This window comes from Erinaceus europaeus, chromosome 1 (genome assembly GCF_950295315.1).
Source record: "Erinaceus europaeus chromosome 1, mEriEur2.1, whole genome shotgun sequence".
Taxonomy (NCBI): domain Eukaryota; kingdom Metazoa; phylum Chordata; class Mammalia; order Eulipotyphla; family Erinaceidae; genus Erinaceus; species Erinaceus europaeus.
Window position 1 is genome coordinate 119,883,754 of NC_080162.1, and position 18,318 is coordinate 119,902,071.

Here is an 18,318-nt window from a genome sequence, read left to right on the forward strand (position 1 = left end):
TATGTTCTCCAAGCTCTGTATTTTTTAAAACAATGCTTTGACATTTGTTAAATATTTATTGGATAGAGACAGAAAAATTGGGAGGGAAGGGAGAGAAAGTGAGACACAGAGAGACACCTGCAGTACTGCTTCGCCACCTGCAGGTGGGGACTGGGGGCTTGAACCCAGGACCCTGTGCACTGTAATGTGTGTGCTCAACTAGGTGCCTCACCACCCAGTCCCCAGCCCTGAAAATTTTTAAGTCCACAGTAATTTGCTGTGCTTGTCACTGCACAACCCTGGGTGGTTTAAGCATTTGCTTTCTTTTTTAATGGGGTGCCAGAAGCAAACCCAGAGCCTCACACAACAGGTAAAGTACATATTCTCCTACTGAGCCACAGCCACAGCTCTACTTTATTAACTATTTAAAGCGACAGAGAAAGAACCAGTCATCACTCTGGTACAATCTCTACCAGAGATTAAACTCAAGACCTCATGTTTGAGGGTCTAACACTTTATGCACAACCACTTCCCACACCATCAAAGGCTCTCTTTTATCTGTGTGTGAAGGAGTGGGTTATGCAAACTGGAGGTATCACAGAATGATGTTCTGGTTCTCTTTTCTCATTAATCAATAAATTTAAAAGGACAGAGAAGAAGAAAGAGTGAATCTAGGTATCAACTTCCTGGGTCTGTTGAGACTGTCTTCGTCTCTTAACTTTTCTGCATCACTGGGGAATTAAACCCTGGGTGTTGTGTGTGCGTGATACTGCTGAGCAGCCACTGGCCTGGTTTTCATCCCATACCCTTTGAGAGAGGGAAGAGGGAGACTAAAGCACTGCACTGTTCTGGGGCCTGTTGGTTCTGCCCATGGTGTTCCCCTATGATACTGGTCATCAGACATAGGGCCTCAGGCAGGCTAAGACTGCACCATCCATTGACCCATCTCAGCCATAGCGCTTTGTTTCAGTGGAGAACATTGAGGAAGAATGCATGAGGGTTTGTAATTGTCTTTTCTTTTTGCAAATGTAACCTCACCTTCAATTAATGTATCTCCTCCCCTTGTGCTATACCTTTGTAATTTATCTTTTAATGTTAAGATATCTGTTTTTGCTTGTTTGTGTTTTGCCACCAATACAATCACTGGGGCACAGTGCTTACGTGATGACTCCACCATTCCTACTGGTTTTTAAAATATATATGGTGAGAGTGAGAAGGAGAGACACCTGCAGCATTGCTTCCCCCTGCAACTAACTGCAGCTTGATCCCAGGTCCATGTGCATGGTAACATGTGTGCTCTACTCAGTACCTTACCCCCTCCTGCCTATGTTACATTGCCGGGCTAGCATGGGGGTGCCTCTTCTCGGGTACATACTTTCTGGGTTGGAGAGAACGTGACCGGAGCCAGCCTGGGCTGCTATTCACTCAATGACACGAGAGAGATGACCCAGGAACAGAGCTCATGGTGGCGAAGCGATTGAATTCTTTATTGATCAGAGAGCCAAGACTTTTAAGAGTTGGACCTGGAAGTGGCAAGTCGGAAACGGAAATGGCTTGACGTGGTTTGGAAAGGGGTGGAGAAAGAAGATAGATCAAAGGAATGGAATGGTTGGGGATCTTTCAGGCAAAACAATAATTATGCAGATAATAAGGGAGCAGGCTATAGTATCAGGAATGCAGGGTGCTTTGTGAGGCAGGGAGTCTGATAAGATGAGGCAAACCTTGAGGAAGTTTGTCCCTTCTTGCTCAACCTCTCGGTAGAGAGAGAGACTGACAAGATGGATGTTCCTTCAAGTCAAACCCTGCCAAGCTCAACCATGTCCTCACAATTTCACGACCTTACATGAAATGCCTTCTACATTTCCGGGAAATTTTTGTTTTTACGTGTGGGGATTAAGCCTGGATACACACATGACAAGACACACTCTACCCAGTATTATGTTAATGCCACTGAAAGTAAACATTTCTGAGTGAAATCTGTTATTCCTGGGCCAGGGAGATGACTCAGTGATAGAACCCTGCTCCACATTAGAGACCAACAAGAAAACAGAAGGAGATCCATGGATAGCAGAACATGATCTCTGTCACCATAAAATGAAACTAGTGGACAGGAAAGGTGGCTTGGTGGTAGAGAATGTGCCTTATGTTTGGGAACCTTGGTACAATTCCTAGAGCCACACTTTCCTGGTACTCAGTACCTGCATAATGAATCCACTGATCCTGGAAGCCTTCCCCCACTTCCCTATTTTTGGTAGAGACGAATTTTGAGGGGGAAGGGGACGATAGGGAAAGAAAAAGAGAAACAGCTGCAACTCTGTGCTCTTAACATTCATTTCCCCCTTACAGATGGGTACTGGGGACTTGAACCTGAGTCCTTGTACATAGTAGTCTGTATGCTCTACTGGGTGTGATATCTCCTGGATTCTTAGAGCCACATTTTCTTTCTTTTTTTTTTTTTCTCCCTCTTTTATTCGATAGGACAAAGAAATTGAGAGTGAAGGGGGAAATAGAGAAACACTTTCAGCACTGTTGTAATGCTCATGAAGCTTATCCCCTGCAGGTGGGGGATGGGGGTCAAACCTAGTTCCCTGCATATTGTAACAGATGTGCTCAATCATGTGTCCCACTGCCCAGTCCCTGGTACCTTTATTTATTTATTTACTCTCTCTTTAAAAGTTAGAAAAAATTATACATTCAGGCAAATATGTCATTTTGAAAGAATAGTTTGAACTATGGTGTGGAATTCTTCAGGAGTCTGAAAAAATATGTTGGAAGAAAACAACCACCAAATGAGATGGTGTGTCTCAGTTTCTAGTTTGGCTTAAATATCTGCAGTCTTGCTACAGGAAAATCTTTCCAGAATAGCCAAGGAGCCCGTCAACACTGTTTGGCAGCAGAATCTTTTGTCTTTAAGCCAAGAAGGAATTGTGGGTATGAGATCCAGCTATTACTTATTCAGTTATCCTATTTATCACCACAGAAAGTTCAGACACTGTCAGGAATAGTGCCACATTTTCTTAAAAAGCTGTTCTTGGGCTGGTGAAATAGTTGATTTGGATAGTGTGCTGCTTTGCCATGTGCAACCCAGGTTCAAGCCCAGCCTCCTTCAATGCTGTGGTCTCGCTCTTTTTTTTTTTTTAAATTTTTTATTAAGAAAGGATTAATGAACAAAAACATAAGGTAGGAGGGGTACAACTCCACACAATTCCCACCACCCAATCCCCATAACCCACCCCCTCCCATGATAGCTTTCCCATTCTCTAGCCCTCTGGGAGCATGGACCCAGGGTCGTTGAGGGTTGCAGAAGGTAGAAGGTCTGGCTTCTGTAATTGCTTCCCCGCTGAACATGGGCGTTGACTGGTCGGTCCATACTCCCAGTCTGCCTCTCTCTTTCCCTAGTAAGGTGTGTCTCTGGGGAAGCTGAGCTCCAGGACACATTGGTGGGGTCTTCAATCCAGGGAAGCCTGGCCAGCATCCTGGTGGCATCTGGAACCTGGTGATTGAAAAGAGAGTTAACATATGAAGCCAAACAATTTGTTGAGCAATCATGGATCCCAAGCTTGGAATAGTGGAGAGGAAGTGTTAGGGGGATACTCACTGCAAACTCTAGTGTACTTCTGCTTTCAGGTATATATTTTGCAGTATTTTATGGATACGTGTGCACATAAGCTCTCTCTCACAGAAACTGGTGTATATCTAGGTTATGGGACTTTGTTAGAAAGTGAACTACCTGAGATGAAATTAGAGTGTACTATAAAAGGAAAGGTCTCACCCGAGTAATGAAGCTGAAGGGTTGTCATTCCACACGTGAAGTCTCTGGACACAGTCTGAGGTGAAGCATGTTGAGGTGGCAATCGTTGCGTTGGTTAGGTTGTGATCGGCAGATGCAATATTATTTGGTTTGGATTGGGAGAGGCATACGGGAAAGTGGGCCCTATCCAAGGGTTCCAGGACTGGGGGAAGTAGGGGCTCTATAGTGGAGATGTGAGGTTCCTGCTGTCTTAGGGTTCAAAAAGACAATCAATAGTTAATGTTATCATCACATTATTTGTTAATTGGGTTAACTTTGAAAAGGCCCTTTGTTATGGTTTGCTGTACAGTATCCAGTATCTTGTATATAGCTGTGCTATTGGATGCTTCTAATCTACTTGGTCTAGGCTTTTGAGAGAGTCCACATATCAAATACATAGCCTATATATTAAAAAGATTCAGTTTGTCTTTTGAGAAACTTTGAGACATACAATCGATTTTCCCCCTCTCATATTAATTAACTACTGATTTATATGTCTACATTTTGCTAGGAGTGTACATAAACACCATTCCCACCACCAAAGGACTGTGACCCATCCCTCCCGCCCACTCCCACCCCCCACTGGCCCAGGAAGCTGCATGTCTACCCCTCACCACTGGGTTTTTACTTTGGTGCCCTACTTACAATTTGATCAGGTCCTGCTTTTAGTTTCCCTTTCAGATCTTCTTAGCTTCTGTTGATGAGTGGGATCATCCCATACTCATCTTTATCTTTCTGACTTAGTTCACTTAACATAATTTCTTCTAGCTCTCTCCAAGATGGGTCAGAGAAGGTGGGTTCATTGTTTTTGATAGCTGCAGGTCTCTCTCTTTCTTTGCCCTTCTGACTCTGCCTTTAAAAAAGACATTTAAGGGCTGGGGTAAATAGCATAATGGTTATGCAAACAGACTCTCATGCCTGAGGCTCCAAAGTCCCAGGTTCAATTCCCCGCATCACCATAAGCCAGATCTGAGCAGTGCTCTGGTTAAAAAAAAGACAGTTAAAAAGCACATTCCCTAATGTGTTATAAATGTAAATTATCAAACAATCTTTTAAATAAAAGCATGTTATTTCTACAAGCGTGGTAAATGAAATACATTTTGATAAAAGATTTTTTGTTAATTTAACATTGATTTTATAATTTCAGTATTCACGTTATAGTATGTCAGCTAATATTACAGTTTTTGCTTTTAATTCACAAATTAATTACACTCAGCTGTTTTCTAGCTTTCTAAATATTGTGCCACATTAATGCTTATTCTCTTTCAGAGGTTGTTTGTTTTATGGTCCACCTGGAACGGGGAAAACACTGGTTGCTAGAGCACTTGCCAATGAATGCAGTCAGGGAGATAAGAGAGTGGCGTTTTTCATGAGGAAAGGTGCTGACTGTCTGAGTAAATGGGTAGGCGAATCTGAAAGACAGCTACGATTGCTGTTTGATCAGGTATGATATTGAAATTTGCCTATAGAAACATTTGATCATGGTCTGGGAGGTTGCACAGTGGATAAGGTGCTGGACTCTTAAGCATGAGGTCATGAGTTCAATCCCCAGCAACACATATACCAGAGTGATATCTGGTTCTTTCTCTCCCTATCTCTCTCATTAATAAATAAAACATTTTTTTTAATAAACATTTGATCAGTGTACATCTTGTGTGTAAGGGTTAAGTAGGTCTTACGTTTAATTTGGTTTTAATTGCTCCAAATTTATTGCTGGAGCTTAGTGCCTGCATTCCCGGTGGCCTCCTCCTGCCCTTCCTTTTTCTTTATAGAGTGGGAAGGAGGAGAGAGATACTATAGCATTGCTTCCCCCTTGTGTTGGTCCAGGGCTCAATGCCAGCTTCTCACACATGATAATATGTACACAATAACAGGTAAGCTACCCACTGGGTGAGCCCCTAACCAGCCTCCTGCAATCTTTTTAGATCGTTTTGAATATCCAGATAACACTGGCTTATAATGAATGATTTTATAGTAAGAAGAGAAAGGTATAATTGGATCTAAATTATTTGGAGTTTTAAGTCTGATACATCAAAAGAAAGTGATAGTTTCATACTTAAAGAACTAGTAGTTGCTAGTTATGTCTCATACCAGTTTAAGAATGGTTCTACTGAGTGGATGTAGATTTCATATCTCATATTGTTATTGGTAAGATACTGTGAAATGAGACATCCTGACCTACTGAGGTGTATTGCTTTGAGCACTTATAAACCTCTGGAACTCAGTGGGTTTCTCTATTTGAAGTTTACTGAGAGTTTTTTCTTTTAACTATATCATCTTACTAAATGTTTCCCATGGTTGTTACTCTTGTCTCTGCAGTTTTTTTTTTTTGGTATGTTTCAATAATGATAACTATGAAATATAAAGTATATAAACCAGTGGGATATATATTATATATTTGCAGCTTAAAATGCAAATTCAACTGTTTTAGTCTGAATTGTTTAGACAGTTTAAAACAGATGAAGGGATTCATTTCCATGAGAGAGAAGACAGAGCATCACTCAGCTCTGACCTATGGCAGTGCCAGAACTTGAGCCTTAAGTCTTTAAGCATGCAGGTTTTGTGCTCTTTACACTGAACTCTTGAATTTACATTTAGTTTCAGAAGTAAATTGTTGAAATAAGTAGAAATGAAAATATATTCAAGTGGTTTATAAGTTAGCATACTTGAAGTTTTTATGATGATGTGCAACTCCTGGGCCTGCTTTTAGGCTTACCAGATGCGCCCATCAATAATTTTCTTTGATGAAATTGATGGCCTGGCTCCAGTACGATCAAGCAGGCAGGATCAAATTCACAGGTAAAACTTACTTAATGATACTCTGTCTTCCTGTGTTGTGAGCTGTATTGGTGGTATGTGAAGGCTAAAGTGTTTGTTCAATGGTAAAAGAAACTTTACAAACCAGTGGTTTTCATTTTGGGGGAGTAGAATCCTAATACGTAGTACAGAAAGAAGTGAACCTGTTTTGGGTGGCAGAATGTTTTCAAGCACTGTGTTTAACTCATGATACAAACTTAACTCTGGAGTAGCCAGTGAGGTAAGCAAATGGTAAGAATGGGATTATGGTGGGAAGTGTAACTGAGTGTCCAGTCACAGAAAAGTGCAGACAGTTGTTGCTTTTTTTCTCCAGCCTATTATTGTAGTGAGGAAGCTGGCCTAGAGTTGACAAGTAGATTTGTCTTTTTTTTTTTGCCTACAAGGTTATTGCTGGGGCTAGGTGCCTACACTAGGAATCCACTGTTCCTGGGCTGTTTGTTTGTTTGTTTGTTTGTTTTTTGATAGAGTGAGAAATTAAGGGGGGAAAGGAAGATAGAGAGGGAGAGTGACAGACAGATACCTGCAGACCAGCTTTACCGCTTGTGTGTGGGTCCTTGCACTTCATACTATTATGCCACTGCCCACCCCCAGGTTTCATCTTTCTTAAACTCCAGTTAAGGACTGGAAATATAGCTCACCTGAAAGGGTACTTGCTTTGCCATACATACATGTTTGAGCTCACATGGATAGGACCTTTGGTGTTGTGATGTCTCTCCCTCTCTCTCCTCTCTCTGCTCGAGTAAGCACATGGCCTTGTGCTTAGTAGTCCAACACTGTCCACTTGCTACAAGACTTCCCAGGCTGCTGAAATATATTTTAAGATAATTTTAGTGTGCAAGTTTTTTTTTTTAACCAAGATTTAATATTGGCAGAGTAATTAAGTTGTTTTGTTAAACTCTTTTGGGAATTAGTGTATTAAACTGTTTTTCTTGTTAGTAATGATATAGGATAGTGCAGATAAGTAATTGTGTGAGGTGCCAATTCTTTTTTTTTTAATATTTATTTATTTTCCCTCTTGTTGCCCTTGTTTTATTGTTCTAGTTATTATTGTTGTCGTTGTAGTTGGATAGGAGAGAAATGGAGAGAGGAGGGAAAGACAGATGGGGGAGAGAAAGATAGACACCTGCAGACCTGCTTCACCCACTGCCTGTGAAGCCACTCCCCTGCAGGTGGGGAGCTGGGGGCTTGAATCAAGATCCTTACGCAGGTCCTTGCGCTTTGCACCACATGCGCTTAACCTGCTGCACTACCGCCCAACTCCTGAGGTGCCAATTCTTTATAGAGTGGGAGGGAGGAGAGAGACACTATAGCATTGCCCAGGGAGGCAGGATAGAATCATCATAGTATCTACAACTTGGTGGCAAAATACAAAGGAGAACAAAATGTTTAATAAACAGGAACAAAAAATAGTAATAGCACAGCTGAGAATAGGGATCTTAAGGTAGAAAGAAGTGAGGAAGTCTATTTTAGGTATGTTCCTAGGGGCCCATGACTTAAGTAATTTTTTTGAAATTTTCTTCTTTTAATTTTTTTATTATATTTATTTCTTTATTGGAGACCGTCAGAAATCAAGGGGAAGGGGGGAGATAGAGAAGAAGAGAGACAGATACTGCAGCCCTGCTTCAACCACTCGAAAAGCTTTCCCCATACAGTTAGGGTTGGGGGTTCAAACCTGAGTCCTTGTGCCTTGTAAGATGTGTATTCAGCTAGGCACACCACCACCCAGCCCCATAATTTTTAAAATACTATATGCAAGGGCTGGGTGGTGACTGACCCCATTATGTTCACATAGTACTAAGCTGAAGGCCCCAGGTTTGAGCCCCTAGCTCTCCACCAGCAGGGGGAACGCATTGTAAGTGGTGAAGCAAGTCTGCAGTCTCTTTCTGTTTCCCTTCCATCTCTCAGTTTCTCTCTGTCCTATCCAATAAAATGAAAACAAATAGCCACTGGGAGCAGTAGATTCCTAGTGCTGGCACCAAGCCCCAGTGATAACCTTAGAGGTAAAAAGAACACTATTTGCCATACCTAGTCAGTGCCATGTTGGTATTTATTTTCTTATTTTATTTATTTTTCCTTCCAGGGTTATTGTTGGGCTCGGTGCCAGCACTACGAATCCACTGCTCCTGAGGCTATTTTTTCCCTATTGTTGCCCTTTTTTTTTAAATTTCTTTATTGGGGAATTAATGTTTTACATTCAACAGTAAATATAATAGTTTGTACATGAATAATATTTCCCAGTTTTCCATATAACAATACAACCCCCTCTACGTCCTCTGTCATCCTGGTCCCTGCACTTTGAGCCACCTGCGCTTAACCTACTGCACCACCACCCGACCCCTGAAGCTTTTTATTTTTTATTTTTTAATTTCTTTATTGGGGAATTAATGTTTTACATTTGACAGTAAATACAATAGTTTCTACATGCATAACATTTGCCAGTTTTCTATATAGCAATACAACCCCCACTAGGTCCTTTATCATCCTTTTTTGGACCTATGTTCTACCGACCCTCCCCCCATAAACCCAGATTCTTTTACTTTGGTGCAGTATTCCAACTCCAGTTCAGGTTCTGCTTGTGTTTTCTCTTCTGATCTTGTTTTTCAACTTCTGCCTGAGAGTGAGATCATCCTATATTCATCCTTCTGTTTCTGACTTATTTCACTTAACATGAATTTTTCAAGGTCCGTCCAAGATTGGCTGAAAACAGTGAAGTCACCGTTTTTTATAGCTGAGTAGTATTGCATTGTGTGTATATCTCACAACTTGCTCAGCCACTCATCTGTTGTTGGACACCTGGGTTGCTTCCAGGCTTTGGCTATTACAAATTGTGCTGCTAAGAACATATGTGTATACAGATCTTTTTGGATGGGTGTGTTGGGTTCCTTAGGATATATCCCTAGGAGAGGAATTGCAGGCTCATAGGGTAGGTCCATTTCTAGCCTTCTGAGAGTTCTCCAGACTGTTCTCCACAGAGCTTGGACCAATTGACATTCCCACCAGCAGTGTAGGAGGGTTCCTTTGACCCCATAACCTCTACAGCATTTGCTACTGTTACCTTTTCTGATGTATGACATTCTCACAGGAGTGAAGTGGTATCTCATTGTTGTCTTTATTTGCATTTCTCTGACAATCAGAGACTTGGAGCATTTTTTCATGTGTTTCTTGGCCTTTTGAATCTCTTCCATGGTGAATATTCTGTCCATGTCCTCCCCCCATTTTTGGATGGGGTTATTTGTTGTCTTGTTGAGTTTGGCAAGCTCTTTATAGATTCTGGTTATTAGCCTCTTGTCTGATGTATGGCATATAAAGATCTTCTCCCATTCTGTGAGGGGTCTCTTGGTTTTGGGTAGTTTCTGTAGCTATGCAGAAGCTTTTTAATTTGATGTAGTCGCATAGGTTTATGCTTGTCTTAGTCTTGTTTGTAGTTGGATTCATTTCATTGAAGATGTCTTTAAAATGTATGTGGAAAAGAGTTCTGTCAATATTTTCTTCTAAGTATCTGATAGTTTGTGTTCTAACATCCAAGTCCTTGATCCACTTGGAATTTACTTTTGTATTTGGTGAAATATAGTGGTTCAGTTTCATTCTTCTGCATGTTTCAACCCATTTTTTCCAACACCATTTGTTGGAAAAGAGGTAAGGCAGGGTGTGGCAGAGATAGTCCAGTGGTTATGCAAAGAGACTTTCACAGCCCCACCCCCCCATATGCCACCGAGGTTTAGGTCTTCTCCTGAGTTTTCCTGGTTAGATTTCTGTCCCCTGGTGTCCCTCCCTGCAACTGCTCCAGATTCTGAGGGCAGTAGCATTGGAGACTCAGAGTTGTACTTGGTGAGTCTCCGGGGAGTCCTCTCCTCCCTTCAGCCGTCACCTTGTTGGTGGAACAGACTGGAGGTGGTGTCTCTGATAAACTGCCAGACTTACCAGCCACTTAATCTCTCCTTAGGCTTCTCTCTGTCACCAGCCACACGTGTTTGCAGTCACCGGTGATTTAGTGGGTTCCTGAAGTTGTTCTAGTCCTGTCTTGTTTTGGTCCCAGGTGATCTCCTTTGGTATTCCTAGTTGATCCGGGAGAGGAGAGGCGAGGAGAGAAACAGATCTGCTGCTGCTCCACCCTTGTTGTTCATCATTGTTGTTGTTGCTGTTGTTGGATAGGACAGAGAGAAATCGAGAGAGAAGGGAAAGACAGAGAGGGGGAGAGAAAGATAAATACCTGCAGACCTGCTTCACTGTTTATGAAGTGATCCCCCTGCTGGTGGGGAGCCAGAGCTCGAACTGGGATCCTTATGCAGGTAGGTCCTTGCGCGTTGCACCACATGCGCTTAACCCACTGTGCTACCGCCCAGCCCTCAGTATTGTATTAATTTTTTATTCTTGCTTGAAAACTCAAAATTATTTATGAAATAGATCACAGGCTCCATTTGTATTATTTTAAATACTGTATGATTGCAGTTGAGCATGCCACTTACTGTATTGTGTTCAGCTAGTTTTGTTTTAATGAAGTGCTGGGGAATGAACTCAGGACATTGCACATGTAATAACACCATTGAGCAGTCTTTCCAGGCCAGTATTTCCTTTCTTTCTTTTCTTTTTTTTTTTTTTTTTTAACCAGAGCACTGCCTAGCTCTGGCATATGTTGGTACAGGGGATTGAACCCAGGACTTTGGACCCCTAGACATGAGAGTCTTTTTGCATAACCATTATGCTGTCTCCCCTACCCAGTATTTTCATTCTTTATGAAGTGGGGAGAAAGATAGGGAGGAGAGAATCCACAGCACTGCCCCACAACCCATGGGCATCTCTAGTTGCTGTTTATTGTGTTCTCGTGTGCTTCACATGGTGAAGCTGTTATTTATCCACTGGAGGTACTGGGATGCTCTGAAAAAAAGCTCACGTTTAACATGTAGAATCTTAACAAAAAAAAACATTTAGCATTGATTAATCTTTTCTGTTATTTTTAAATTTAGTTCTATTGTTTCCACACTGCTGGCCCTTATGGATGGATTGGATAGCAGAGGAGAAATCGTGGTCATTGGTGCAACTAACAGGCTGGATTCTATTGATCCTGCATTACGAAGGCCTGGTCGCTTTGACAGAGAATTTCTGTTCAGTCTCCCTGACAAAGATGTAAGAACACAGCATCATTACAGTTTTGGAAAAATAGGCTGTCTTTGTCATTAACAAATCTTGATACAGTAGAATTTGAAGATTGAGTTTATTCATTTATTTATTTTTAAATTATCTTTTATTTATTTATTTGGATAGAGACAGCCAGAAATTGAGGGGGAAGGGGTGATAGAGAGGGAGAGAGACACCTGCAGCCCTACTTCACCACTCATGAAGCTTTCCCCCAGCAGATGGGGGCCAAGGGCTCAAACCCAGGTCCTTTCATACTATAACATGTGCTCAACCAGGTGCACCATCACTTGGCCCCATTTATTTTTAAAAATATTTTATTTAGTTTGTTTCAAAGCGGGGGAGTAGAGGTAGACAGAGACACAGACCAGAGCACTGCTCAGCTCTGGCTTATAGTGGGGCTGGGAATTAAACCTAGAGCCTCAGAGCTTCAGGCATGAGAACTTTTTGTATAACTTATGCTGTGTCCCCAGCCAAGATTGAGTTTTATATGTGCTAAAGAAAAGTCTTGTGATTAATATCTGTGTGTGTGTGTGTGTGTGTGTGTGTGTGTGTGTGTGTGTGTGTGTGTGTGTGTGTGTGTGTGTGTGTGTGTGTGTGTTTAGGGAGGCATTATTTAAAGAAAAGAACTTAAATAGCTTATTTTTCTTTAAATATCAATCAGATAATAGCTTGAGAGAAGAGTAAAGACTTACAGGCTGTATCTCATCAAAAAAATTTTTTTAATTAGCTCTCTCTGAGGGAAATGATTTTTTAGTTAATTAATGCTTTGATAAAAATAACTTTAATTGGAAACCTTTGGCATTTATCTTATAGCCTCATTTTGCTTCAAGCACAGTCTAATAAGTGATTTTTTTAAAAAAATTTTTATTTATAAAAAGAAAACACTGACAAACACCATAGGATAAGAAGGGTACAACTCCACACAGTTCCCACAACCAGAACTCCATATTCCATCCCCTCCCTTGATAGCTTTCCTGTTCTTTATCCCTCTGGGAGTATGGACCCAGGGTCATTATGGGGTGCAGAAGGTGGAAGGTCTGCCTTTTGTAATTGCTTCCCTGCTGAAGACTTGGTTTTTTTTGTTGTTGTTCTTTGTTTGTTTTACTAAAGCACTGCTCAGCTCTGGCTTATGGTGGTGAGGGAGGTTTAACTTGGAACTTTGAAGCCTCAGGCATGAGGAGAGTCTTACCGCATAACCACTATCTCTACCTTGCCCATGTCAATTTTTAACCATTTTTTTAGTATTAGGGGTTGTTTTTTTGTTTTGTTTTGTTTTCCTTTTTTGTCTTGGTTTTTTATGCCACTGTATAATCTTGCAGAGCATTTTAAAGCCTTTAAATCTCTTGAGAATCAAGAAAATATGGATGGAACTGTCAGTAGTATTAAAAAGTTTTCAATATTACCAAAATGAGTTACTTGTAGTTCTTGAATCTTTTATATTTATGATGACTAGGATTTGATGCTACAAATGTTTAGTGTCTGTTTCTGGTGTTCTTAAAAATACATCTTTCCCCCTTATTTTTATTGCTTTGTTTTTCCTGTATATGTTAGCTATTGATATCTATAAAAATTTTAGATAATCCAGAATGTTGTTTTGCTTGCTTGTTTATTTGTTTATTTCGTCACTATAGGCTGAGTTTTTCAGATAGAGATAGCTTGACAGGGACAGGGAAAGAGATGCTATAACACTGATAAAATATTACTTATATTCCTATGTGTTTTTCCTGGGACTCATACTGGGCTGCACATCTGACAAGGTAGACATGCTACCAAAGAGTGTTTTAAATTGAAATTCTAATCTGAATAGCACTTCAATAATATAAATATATTTTAAAAATTAAATTGTTTTTATGTATAGGCTCGAAAAGAAATCCTCAAGATTCATACAAGGGATTGGAACCCTAAACCACTGGACTTATTTCTAGAAGAACTAGCAGAAAACTGTGTTGGTAAACATTGCTTTAAATAGTTAAGCTACACGGTAGGGGGCCCAGGCTGTGGTGTACCTAGTTGAATGCACACATTACCATGTGCAAGGACCAGAGTTCCGGTCCCCACTCCCCACTTGTGGGGGGAAGAGCAAAGACTCCTGCTTCCTTCTTCAGCATGAAGCAGGTCTGCAGGTGTCTTTCTCTCTCCCTACTTTCCCTGCCCCTCTTGATTTCTTTCTGTCCTATCAAATGAAAAAATATATATAGAGAAAGCAAAACTGATGATGGCTGTATCTTTCACTGTTCACACTTTTCTAGCCATCTTTGTTAATTGTGCGTATTTCAAGTAATTCTCACATCAGTCAGTCCTATGAAATAGATAACATCCCCATTTTGAAGATGAATAAATAACAAGTGATTCTCCAGTAATCACTTATCTACTAAATGAAAATAGAACTTGAACCTAGTTTGTCTGATCTTAGTATATTTCACTCAAAGTCTGTTCATTTATTATGGTGATTATTACCACCATGTAAGTCTGCTTGGTAAATGAAGACTTTAATTTTAACTCACAAATGTTCTCCTATTGCTGGGCTGACTTTAATTAAATCTTTTAGTCATTGTAATTCTAATCAGGTGATGCTCCAGTTGAAAACAAGTTTTTGGTTGCCTTGACCAGGATACTGTGGTGCAGATATCAAGTCAATTTGTTCTGAGGCAGCTTTATGTGCTCTGCGTCGACGCTACCCACAGATCTATACCACCAGTGAGAAACTACAGTTGGATCTCTCTTCAATTAATATCTCAGCTAAGGATTTTGAGGTAGCTATGCAGAAAATGATCCCAGCCTCCCAAAGAGCCGTGACTTCACCTGGACAGGCACTGTCCACCATTGTGAAACCACTCCTAGAAAGCACTGTTGAGAAGATCTTGGAGGCGCTGAGGAGAGTGTTTCCTCATGCAGAAAGCAAAGGAAATAAAGACTCAGGTATGAGGCTTGGTTGCCCAGAACTAATCAGTGGCATTTATAAAGAACTTCTTGAGGGGATAGGGCGGTAGCGCAGCAGGTAAAGCGCACATGGCCCAAAGCCTTAAGGACCAGGATAAGGATCCCAGTTCGAGCCCCTGGCTCCCCACCTGCAGAGGGGTCACTTCACAAGAGGTAAAGCAGGTCTGCTGGTGTCATTCTCTCCCCGTCTGCCTTCCCATCCCCTCTCCATTTCCCTCTGTCTTATCCAACAACAATGACATCAATAACAACAACAATACTAACCAATACAACGATAAGACAAGCAGGGCAACAAAATGGAAAAAAATAGCCTCCAGGCCAGTGGATTCGTAGTACAGGCACCAAGCCCCAGCAATAACCCTAGAGGCAAATAAATAAATAAATAAATCTTTTTCAAAGCAATTTGGTCAAGTCTTTCCTTGATAGTTGACAAAAATTCACAGCATGCCTTTAATTTGACCTAAATATGGAATGTATTTATGTGTCGTTCCTATCTATAAAAGTAGTTTTGACTCTTTAATTTCTTTTTATTGAACTACACTGGTTTTCTAGCCACGCATTACATAAAGATTCCATTTGCAATTCAGAAAAATAACTAGTATGCATTTTTTTTTTACTAGATATCCCTTGTCCTCTGCTAGAAAGTGATTTGACGTACAGTGATGATGATACCCCATCAGTATATGAAAATGGACTATCTCAGAAATGTCTTAATAAAACAAAAGAGAATTTAAATTTTCTTCATTTGAATAGGTATGTTGCCCTATTGTGGTGCGTGAATTCCCTGAAACTAATAAGGTAAAAAAAAAAAAATGAAAGATATCAATTTGTCTCTTTTCTTATTAAAACTGGGATTTTTTTTTTTTGTTTTGTTATTACACTTAGAACTGTAATTGAAATCACACTGTAAAGGATTACTGAGTACTCTGTAAGGTCTTATTATTTCCAAAAAACCATGTGAATCATGTTGCTATGTCTATTTAACAATATAGTGAAGGTTCATAATTACTTATTTGGAATAATCATCTCAGCTTTTGCTTCCTGTAAAACATAGCTTATTGATTATTTGTTTCAGAAATGCTTGTTATCAACCTCTGTCTTTTCGACCAAGAATATTGATAGTGGGAGAACCAGGATTTGGGCAAGGTTCTCATCTAGCACCAGCTGTCATCCATGCTTTAGAAAAATTTACAGTATATACATTAGACATTCCTGTTCTTTTTGGAGTCAGTACTACATCTCCTGAAGAAACATGTGCTCAGGTAATTTATTGTTGTAAGACAAAGAGAGAACATCTAGCATTGTCTCATTCTTTCTGTGCTTTTTCCCTCTGATCTTTTTGATTTCTATCTTTAGCTGTATGAACTAGCTTTGAACTGTGTATAATTTTTTATTAAAGAGTGTGGGTTTTAATTCCATTTTTACTACTTAATATTTTTTACTTTAGAAAGTCAAGTACACCTGCTACATGTGCCCACCTGTAGGAGGAAGCCTCACAAGAGGTGAAACAGTGTTGCAAATGTCTCTGTATCTCTCCCTCTCTCTCCTCCCCTCTCAAATTTCTTTGTCTCTACCTGATAAAATAATTTTCGTAAGTTTCTGCCTCTTTGTTTTGCTTTCCTTATTTCCAAAATGAAGACAGTGATGATAAATAAGAATTAAGTGAGTAAAAGTACTTAAAATACTGTGTGGTATATACCCAAACATTTTTCTCTTTGTTTTTTGCTATGTTTATGGTTTTTAAAAAATTTTTTAATATTTATTTATTTTGAATAGAGACAGAGGGAAAATCGTGAGGGAAGGGGGAAGTAGAGTGGTAGAGAGACACCTGCAGACCTGCTTCACCAATCGTGAAGCTTTCCTCCTGCAGGTGGGGACCAAGGGCTTGAACCCGGATCCTTGCACACTGTAATGTGTGCACTTAACCTGGTGCACCACTGCCTGGCCCCCCCGTTTTTTGTTTTTAATGCAAGATTATGAAGTGAACCCAGTATCTCACACATACAAAACCTCCCTGGCTCAGTTTGTTTTGTTACTTTCTTTTCTGTTTTGACAAAGAACTACTCAACTCTGGCTGTTAGTAAATCAAATCCAGGACTTCTTGCATGCGAGTCTTGTGTGCTACCACTACTGCATATCCCCCAGCCCATTGCGTAGTCTTGATTTTATGTCTTGAGAGAGAGAGCTACTAAAGCACCTCTGTACTGAATTCCTTGGTGCTGTTCATGGTTTTTCCTGTGGTACCGGGGGTTAAACTCAGGGCCTTACTCATGGTAGGGCATGTACTCTGCCTGCTAAGCCATCTTTTCAACAACATAGACATGTTTTATATTCATATTTAACCTTAGTTACCACAACATAAAATGTCTTTGAAGTTTCTTGAGTTGTTTTCTAGCTATTTAAAGTAATTATATTTTCCTAAAAATAAGTATTTTAAAATGTTGAGAGTTTTACATGTTATTTATTCCCTTTTGTTGCCCTTTTTGTTTTACTGTTGTAGTTATTATTGTTGTCGGATAGGACAGAGAGAAATGGAGAGAGAAAGGGGAAGACAGAGAGGGGGAGAGAAAGACACCTGCAGACCTGTTTCACCACTTGTGAAGCAACTCCCCTGCAGGTGGGGAGCCAGGGCTCAAACCGGGATCCTTATGGCGGTTCTTGTGCTTTGCGCCAACTGCGCTTAACCCGCTGTGCTACAGCCCGACTCCCGAGAGTTTTACATGTTAATTGGAAAGTTAAACATTGTTCTTGGGGGTAGATAACATAATAGTTATGCAAAGAGGTTCCCATGCCTGAGGCTCCAAAGTCCCAGGTCCCCCCACACCACCATAAACCAGAACCAAGCAGTGCTCTGGTTAAAAAAAAAAAAAAAATCAAGAAAGTTAAACATTGTTCCAGTCTAGTAGAATTGGAATTACTGATTTGCTGACTCAGTTACTGAATGTAATTTTTATTTTTGTCTCTATTAGCTGATTCGTGAAGCCAAGAGAACAGCACCTAGTATCGTGTACATTCCTTATATCCACTTGTGGTGGGAAATAATTGGACCAACCCTCAAAGCCACATTTACCACATTACTACAGAATATTCCTTCATTCGCTCCAGTTTTACTACTTGCAACTTCTGACAAACCCCATTCTGTTCTGCCAGAAGAGGTAATTTGTGTGTGTGTTTGTGGGGGGGCTATATTTAGCAATTCCAAGTGATAGACCCAAAAAGGTCACTCAGTAGGTAGAACACATGCCTTATCATTAAAGAGAGGCCTGGTTCAGTCCCGTGAGATCACCAAAGGAGATGGGAGATGAGGGTGGTTGTGGTACTTTGGTCTTTCTCATTCAAAATGTGGAATAGAAGTCACTTTAGAGAGCTTAATCAATAAGCAGCATTGCACCTGAACAACATCCTGACTTCATTCCCTGGCACAACATAAAAACACTAGAAATCAATAAAAAAGATAAAAAATTTCCTAACAGTCGTATCACTAATAACTATTTAGTATATGTTTTTGTTAGGCAGGGTGGTACGTGTATATGTACTAAATGTATGGTAAGATAACATTATACTCAGATTTCTGTTACAAAACTCATATTTTTGTTAGAAACAATATTCTGCATGTTTTGCAGTTTTACAACTTACTTATTTTTAAAATTATTTTA

At 40.2% G+C, this 18,318-nt stretch overlaps 1 protein-coding gene across 3 annotated transcripts in view; it reads left to right on the top strand.

The window, feature by feature from the left end:
• Nucleotides 1–18,318, top strand: part of ATAD2 (ATPase family AAA domain containing 2) — a 94,860-nt gene that overhangs the window by 49,295 nt on the left and 27,247 nt on the right. For 2 of the 3 annotated variants that reach the window (XM_060195474.1, XM_060195467.1), the window contains exons 12-19: nt 5,039–5,213; nt 6,480–6,568; nt 11,551–11,710; nt 13,581–13,671; nt 14,333–14,641; nt 15,283–15,415; nt 15,738–15,924; nt 17,632–17,817. In XM_060195474.1, coding sequence (XP_060051457.1) covers nt 5,039–5,213; nt 6,480–6,568; nt 11,551–11,710; nt 13,581–13,671; nt 14,333–14,641; nt 15,283–15,415; nt 15,738–15,924; nt 17,632–17,817 — 1,330 coding nt within the window. The remainder of the gene's footprint in view (nt 1–5,038; nt 5,214–6,479; nt 6,569–11,550; nt 11,711–13,580; nt 13,672–14,332; nt 14,642–15,282; nt 15,416–15,737; nt 15,925–17,631; nt 17,818–18,318) is intronic. The other variant, XM_060195481.1, reaches the window with a different exon arrangement.